The sequence below is a fragment of the Saccostrea cucullata genome, unplaced genomic scaffold, assembly GCF_032062105.1.
Source record: "Saccostrea cucullata isolate Sc308-1 unplaced genomic scaffold, CSIRO_AGI_Scuc_v1 ctg3358, whole genome shotgun sequence".
NCBI lineage: Eukaryota > Metazoa > Mollusca > Bivalvia > Ostreida > Ostreidae > Saccostrea > Saccostrea cuccullata.
In genome coordinates, this window is record NW_026940617.1 from 97,557 (window position 1) to 105,795 (window position 8,239).

At 37.9% G+C, this 8,239-nt stretch overlaps 2 protein-coding genes across 2 annotated transcripts; both read right to left on the reverse strand.

Annotated features, from left to right (window-relative positions):
* Positions 1-4,522: 4,522 nt before the first annotated feature.
* Positions 4,523-5,543, reverse strand: LOC134255715 (uncharacterized; the record flags this gene model as incomplete). Its single annotated transcript, XM_062738229.1, has 3 exons — positions 4,523-4,867; positions 4,984-5,200; positions 5,308-5,543. Coding segments are annotated over 3 exons (798 nt in total), but the record flags the coding sequence as incomplete, so codon positions are not given.
* Positions 5,544-6,055: 512 nt separating this feature from the next.
* Positions 6,056-7,779, reverse strand: LOC134255707 (uncharacterized protein C17orf113-like). The gene is made up of 3 exons (XM_062738222.1): positions 7,060-7,779; positions 6,573-6,971; positions 6,056-6,408 (listed from the first exon to the last, which is right to left on the reverse strand). The coding sequence occupies exons 1-3, from the start codon at positions 7,777-7,779 to the stop codon at positions 6,067-6,069; spliced, it is 1,461 nt and encodes a 486-aa protein (XP_062594206.1). The 3' UTR covers positions 6,056-6,066.
* Positions 7,780-8,239: the final 460 nt, after the last annotated feature.

Here is an 8,239-nt window from a genome sequence, read left to right on the forward strand (position 1 = left end):
CATATTCCAAAGAGATAAAATAAGCGATCTTTAAATTAAATCCTCTTTTTCTGTACTATTTCAAATTCTAGTGAAAGTGATGTCAGTTATTAAGATAAACAATAAACATGATAACTCGTTTAAGAAAAATAGTAGACGAGTACTTATGCTTGACATTTTAGCAGAGAATTCATTCTGCCATTTGTGAAAATTCCTCTGTTGCGGTTTAGACAGTATCCTGCAAGTCCGCTGAAACAAGAGTTTGTCGGTGTGTCCAGAAGAGACAGGAAGAAGGATATGGAAATAACGAACAGTATTCAATCTCAACGTCCATTTAACAAATATACAAACTAAGAGCAGAGCAAACACGGACCTCAGAAACATCGGAGGTGGGATCAGGTGCCATGGAGGAGTGAGCATCCCCTGCCGACCGGTCAAACCCGCCGTCACAATCAGGATACAACGGAAAAAATCCGTGGTCAACTCAGTGCACAAACAATGGACCAACAATTGGCATGAAAAACGTCAGTCAGCACTTCACTCAATGACAAATTGCATCTGCTGACAAGGTCATAGCATCGACCATAGAATTTACGAAATGATGATTTTAAACGAAACTGTTGATACGCCCGCTTTATAAACCTGCCTGTCAACAATCCACCCCGTTTAAGAAACTGTTCACACGCAGATTACTATCAGTGTCCCCCTCAAGCAAAACATCCAAGCATAAAGCAGAAGTGTCGGACTTTGTGGCATCTTTTATCTCAAGCTCACCGGGATATATCGTGTCGACGAATGGAAATTATCATTATTAATTGACAGTACGTCGTCGATATATCTAAATGTCGAGTTGAAGGCCACAGCAAGTGTTTTCTTCTTTTCACGTCAAAGATTTTGCATAAAAAGAGATGCACCGGGAGCGTTTGGCGTCAACAACCAAAAATACATAGGTATGTTTACAAAATGTCAAACATAAAATACAGCATAACAGGTTTGTTCTTGATACAAGAGGCCCCTGGGCCTTATAGGTCACCTGAGTATCTCAAACAACTTTTCAACAATTGAATTTAATTCGTGTTTTAAACCAGAGGCCAAAAATTTCAATATTTTGGAAAGGCATCATTGCTTATCATAATTATACATTTAGCATGTTTACTTAACTTGATACCAAGAGGTAGATCAGCGTAACAAAGAGATATTGTATTTCACTTTGTAATGTTAGTTGTGCACCCATCTTAAAAAAGAACCACTGACCCTGGGGCCACTTAATTCAAAAGTTTGCAGACTATGTTCCCTTCCAAACCCCTCCAAATACCTCTGACCCATCCAAGATATCTAATCTACACTCATGTCATACATAAATATCCAAAAATGTACTTCAGCAACAGTAAGGTTCATCACCAAAGTCTCGCAAACCCAAACCTATCCAACTTGTTCAAAATTCTTCAAAAACCAAATAACACCATTAGGAAATTGGAAACATACTCAAGCGCGAAGAAATCTTGAATAAAAAGAAATGAAAGGCGAACATGTTAGAAAAGAAATACAGCAGTACAAACAAGGCAGGGTTTTTGCCTTCTAATGTTGGCCAATTTTTAAAGCAGTTTGCTTCTGAAAATGGCATCAAATAGAAAAATGAAATTCAAACAGAGAAATTCAATCGACAAAAACTTGGAAATTGTAGGACTGATTGATTGTATACTGTTTAACGTCCATCTCCAGAATATGCCAGTGAAGGGCTGCAAATTTGGGCCTATGCTCGGCACTCAGGGCCATTGAGCAGGGAGGGATCTTTATCGTGCCACACCTGCTGTGACACGGGGCCTCGGTTTATTCGGTCTCATCCGAAAGACCGCCCCATTTAGTCACCTTTTACGACAAGCAAGGGGGTACTGAGGACCTATTCTAACCCGCATCCCCACGGGGTGAAAGTTGTAGGAACATAATACAAAAAGTGAGTAGAAAGTACGTAAAAGTACGTGGACATCATCACAAAATAAGCTGGGCATCATCAAAGAATAGCAAAAAAAAATCCGAAAAACCCTACAGCAAAAATTGATGATGGTGTCTACGATATTTAGATTTGCAATGCCCCAAACGTTTTCGATACCAACACAATAAGCAACACAGGTGAGCTTGTTGTGAACCAGGATGAGGTATATGGGCGGAAGAAGGATATGGAAATAACGAACAGTATTCAATCTCAACGTCCATTAAACAAATAAACAAAATAAGAGCGGAGCAAACACGGACCTCCAAAACATCAGAGGTGGAATCAGGTGTCATGGAGGAGTGAGCATCCCCTGCCGACCAGTCACACCCACTGTGCGCTCTTTGTCATGATCAGGAAGTAACGGAAAAAATCCGTGGTCAATTCAGTGTATAAATATTTGACTAACAATTGGTATGAAAAACGTCTTTCAGCATACCATTCAATGATAAATTGTATTTGCTGACAAGGTCATTGTATCGACCATAGAATTTACGAGATGATGACTTTAAGAAAAGGATATGGAAATAACGAACAGTATTCAATCTCAACGTCCATTAAACAAATATACAAAATAAGAGCAGAGCAAACACGGGCTTCCGAAACATCAGAATTTACGAAATGATGACTTTAAACGAGACTGTTGATATTCTTGTTTCATCAACTTGCTTGTCAATAATTTACCTCGTTTAAGAAATTGTTCATACGTAGAGCATGCTCTAGCATATCGAATCAACTGAGATATTAATACTCCGTATGCAGGTGATGAAGGTATATTGCTGCATAAGTAAGGGAAGTTGACGATAGAAAAGTTAAAGTCATCACGTTTATCAAACAGCTTGGTTGTTAGATAACCATTATTGTCTTTTTCAAGTAAAATATCCAAGTATGAAGCAGAAGTGTCGGACTCTGTAGTATCTTTTATCTCAAGCTCACCAGGATATATCGTGTCGACGTAGGAATGGAAATTATCATTATTAATTGACAATACGTCGTCGATATATCTAAATGTCGAGTTGAAGGCCACGACAACCAGGAGCAAAGGATAAGATGTTCAAAGAAATCATGCATTTCACTATATAATCATTAGAGCCCCGTCCTAACACCAGAACCCCTGACCCTGGGCCATAAAATTCACAATTTTGGTAGAGGCTCTCTTGCTCATCATAACTATGTACCTGGTTTATTTAATACCCAGGAGCATAGAAGAAGATTTTCAATGAATTCATGCATTTTCATTATATAATCAATAGAGCCCCGCCCTAACGCCAGAACCCCTGACCCTGGGCCCATAAAATTCACAACTTTGGTAGAGGCACTCTTGCTTATCTTAACTATGTACTTAGTTGGTTTATTTAATACCCAGGAGGAGAGAAGAAGATTGTGAAAAAAATAATACATTTCACTAACTCCTTATTTAGCCCCGCCCTAGCGCTAGAACCCCAGACCCTAGGGCCATGAATTTCACAATTTTAGTAGAAGACTCATTGGTGATTCAATCATGCAAACAGTTTGACTGCTTGATGTCCAGTAGCAAAAAGAATATTTTAAAGGATTGCATTAATTTTAGTGGTTTTGGCCCCACCCCTAAGGCCCCAGGGGGGCAGGATCATGAAATTCACAATTTTTGTTCCCCTTCACCCATAGATGCTTTGTGCCAAATTTGTTTATAATTGGTTCAGTGGTTGCAGAGAAAAAGATGAAAATGTTCAAATGTTAACGAACGACGCACGACGGACGAAAAGATATAGCAACAATAAAACAGTTTATAAATTATAATGATAATAAATTAGAAGATGTTGAATGGATATTATACAATTATTGCATGAATGTTCAGGAGACATGAAGATTTCTTCGCCCATGAAAAATCATATTCCCCGCGGGCAACGCCCGAGGGGAATATGATTTTTCATGGGCGAAGAAATCTTCATGTCTCCCAAACATTCATGCAATAATTATTTTATTATACCGAATCAAGCACAATGCAGAGGATATAAAGAGAATCCAATAAATAAAGTTAACATTTGATGAGAACAAAATGAATTACCAATAGGTGGAAGTAACACCACAAGCGTTTCATAAAAAATACCCTTCATGACAAGTCATTCTGATTTACACACTGCAGTGTAGTAACATTCATTCCCCACTCATGGAAACACTTTTTCTAACTATTTATACTTTAAGATTTTATATCGACATAATTATTCAAAGATTTAAACAATAAAATTCAGTATACTAGTAAATCATCGCATTTGCCGCATTGTGACGTCACAATCGGGGAACACGACGTGAAACACGTTCTGTACACCTCAGTTGATTACATCTAGATCAGGGATCACTCTGGATTTTCATGGTGATGGGCCATTGGCCCATCACCATGAAAATCCATGGGCCATATGCCGGGGGTATGGGGGCCGCATTTGGCCCCCATTGGGGTCCAGGGGCAACGCCCCGGTAGGGGGTCCAGGGGGGCGAAGCCCCCCGGGAAAAAATGGGTTTTGGGGTGTTTTAAACTGTAAATGAAAACATTTTAGAGGGTATCATTCATGAAATTTATTTGTTGAAAATGATTCTGCATTTAGCATTTCTCCAGTCAGTTAAGGCTGAAGCAAAATCAAAATTTTGAAGGCATGGTCCCTCCAACATGACTCGCATAAGTTCGTCAATATGTTCACCCGAAAGGCGACATCTCAACTTAGTGGTTACAAGATTTTGCGAACTGAAAGAGCGTTCACAGTCTGCTGTATGGATAGGGTGGCCAAGAGCTATGGCAGCTAATCTTCTCAAGTTGGGGAACTGCTCCGAATGATACTGGCATATGAGGGACCATAGTGAAGCCATGGAAGGTCTGGGATACTGCTGGGCTTTAACTATTTTCTTCAGAGTCAACCATTCCGTCTGAAATATTGAAAATCAATGCACATGCAAATAACACTCTCCAACGATTAATGCATTGAGTTACAGTGTGATATTATTTTACTTTAATTATCATAATATTATATAATTATAGATACCATTGTTTCTTCTTTGTCAATGAGTGGCTCAGAGATAACTGTTTTCTGCAAATTAGTTTCAGGATCCTTGAAACTGTGTGACTGCTCAGTGCCATAAAACTCAGCAAGGCTCTTTATTTCTGAGTTCCCCCAGTCAGCCAATCCATCATCATCGAGAAATGTTACAGGTCTCAAAGCCAGAAAAGAAAAATAACAAAGGAAATCTGTTTCCGGAAACCTATATATAAAACGAAAAGTCTTCCTAGTTATTAATGATATTTACAAGAAATTACCATAATAAATAAAATTCCCATTCACTCAATTTTTATTGTAATGCACTTTCACCTTTGTTTAATGTTCCCAATAACTGCATCAATGAACTTGTTTTTCACTCCTGTGAACTCTGTCTCACAGTGCAGTTTAGATACTGAATGGTGCCCCTTGAAGCATCCATCATTCAAATCTATGGGTAACCTTTGAAGATAGGTGGGCTTTTCCAGGGGGTTATGGCATGTCTTGATATGAGTAAGACTTTGAATGCATTCATCGATAGAAATCTGAAATATTTGTAATTGTAGATTTTAATTGTAATTTACCTATAGTAACTGATATGATATGCTTGTAGCTTCAAGTTTTGATACTATTTAAAAATGTTTAAGAAATTTATGAGACACTGAATCAATACACAATGAAAAAGGTGGTAAGATCATGCATTACCTTACTACTTAATTGTAATTTACCTATAGTAACTGATATGATATGCTTATAGCTTCAAGTTTTGATACTATTTAAAAATGTTTAAGAAATTTATGAGACACTGAATCAATACACAATGAAAAAGGTGGTAAGATCATGCATTACCTTAGACAAGGTTAGTAAAATACACATGTAGTGCAGTGATGAAAAGCTGTTGCTAGCAAAATAGTAGTATAGCAGTAAGCGTATAGAGCAATTTAGTGCAGTTAGCAGATCCATCTTTTTAAAATTCACAACATCTATCTACAGACATAAAACCATACACCAATTAATACATGCTATGCTAGTGAATAATAGTTTGACTAGGTGTACAAAAATATATGAGCATTGTGGGGAGGAAAATTCAATTTACCTATTGTTCCTGTTGAAGAAAAATAAAACAAAACAATTATGATTCCATTTCATATTCACCACAAAAATTGAATACAAAATATTAATTTCAGTTTTAGATAAATTTACCTTTACAACTCCAAGGTCCAAGTCTTTCTTCTGGAACACAAGACTCAGCTTCATGATAGGCTGGAGAATGTCCATCATGGCATATGTTAAGCTGATGAATATCTCGCTTCCAACTTTCTTCCTCAGACCTACAACTTTGGGATCTTTAGTGTCTGAGGAGCAGTAGGACAACAAAGAGTCCAGGGTTCTATATACTGAGTCAAGAGCTTCATAGAAACTCAGCCATCTGACCTAAAGAAAAATTTAATCTTTATTAAAATCAAAACACATATATGCACATGAATGACATGATGTCAGATTTTGATATAGCTGGCAAAACTAGTCTTTTATTAGTCTTTAATCCACTAAAAATTTTAAAACAAAACATGAACCATAATATTATTAAATGATTATACCTGATGGACCTCACGATATTTGACAGATGGCTCATTCAACAGGTTTTGGATTGCTTCAAGTTTATCAGCTTTGGTGGGAGACTTTTTGAAGTGATAAAAGAGAGTCTCAAGGCTTTGCTGGAATTTAACCATTCCAGGAACACCTTTAGCTGCCTGTTCAGAGCAAAGTGCAAGTCGATGTGCAGCACAGTGGTTGTTCTTCATGTGGGGATTCTCACGAAGGAAGTGACCGGTCAAACCCTCCTTAGTACCTGTCATGGTAGAAGCCCCATCAGTACCCAGTCCCATAACTTTCTTCACTGCCACTCCTCGACTGTCAAGGTGGTCTTTAATGGCATTAAAAATCCCCTTTCCTGTCCCATTCGTTATCCTGACATCGCTGAGAAAAAAGGTTGATGGCTGCCAAAAAAAATCACACAATTTATCGATAGTCTATAGAGGTTTATGTTTATTTCCAAGATACTAAAATTAAAATTTTTAAACTTACCTGGAGACTGATAGGATCAACAACACGAGCTGAAATACACAGCTTGTGATGATTAGCGATATCCGTGCTTTCATCTGTCATGATCGTAACTGTTGGTGACTTTTGCAGTTTATCAGTAATTTCCTGGTCTATGACGTTGGACATGGATTTCAGTAAGTCGTTGGCTGTATTGTAAGAGGTGTAATCCACATGCTTGTTTACATCAAGGGCATCAATATCGGGAACTCCTAAATCCTTCAGAAATCTGATAAAACTTGAGTACTTAGATAAGGCTATCCCCTCTTTAGCCAGCCAATAAACCGCTTTCATGGCGACGATCACTGCTTTTTCTTGCTTATTGTGGGCTTTTTCTATAGACTTCTTTAAGTGTCCTTGTTCTTCTGGGGCAAGTATTGCTCTCTGGTGATCTTTGCTTGTCACATGTCGAGTAAGTGTGCTAGTTCGGTAGTTATCTGTGCCTGCAGTAAAGATGTTGTTCATTCCGTATTTTTTGCACTCTCTGCAAAACATTTTACTGCTATCGGAGTCGTACTCGAGCCATGGGTGTAGGGCAAGCCACTTACCCTGGAAGTGGCGCTCAGGTTGTTCCGTTACATCCGTTTCTGTTACTTTAGAAACATCAGAGCTTGTAGAACTTTCTGGTGTTGTTGTGGTAATTGATAAAAAGGAAAGACGTGGTTGTTTTGGGTCCGATGGCCCTTTAATTTTCTTAGCCGGCATGTTGATGTTAATGTATTAATTCGTACCATTATGTGTATTACTGCAGTTGGAAATGCGATCTATTTGCATTCGTATAAGTTAATAAACGATTTTTTAAATTAACATTATAGGCTTAATGTTATTTTACTATTAATTTCACATCTGGCTTACGGATTTTCGGTGGCTACGTGCAGAGATACGAACATTTAACGTTCAAGTTAATAATTAAATATTCGAGACTCCTCGGTGTTATTTTTCTCGGAAGTTTTCCCTATATATAAAAGGAATGTTGAACCCGACTGAAAAAAAAGAACGATCGAACGATCTTTTTTTTTTTAATAATTTTTTTTTCACCCAGGAAATTATTTCATTAAGCTGTATACATAATCACAATGAAGTGGCCCTTGAGATATACTTTGTATGCGCCCTGTCAGTAAACGATGCGCCAAGATGACCCCTTTTGACAGATCTAATGCGCCAT

What these genes read in the sequence shown, in the direction of transcription:
- LOC134255707 (XM_062738222.1), bottom strand. Translation starts at nt 7,779, where the DNA reads ATGCCGGCTAAGAAAATTAAAGGGCCATCGGACCCAAAACAACCACGT. An exon ending in TTGATCCTATCAGTCTCCAG is followed by an intron (nt 6,972 to 7,059) that starts GTAAGTTTAAAA and finishes TTTTTTTGGCAG; the next exon opens with CCATCAACCTTTTTTCTCAG. An exon ending in AATATCGTGAGGTCCATCAG is followed by an intron (nt 6,409 to 6,572) that starts GTATAATCATTT and finishes ATTTTTCTTTAG; the next exon opens with GTCAGATGGCTGAGTTTCTA.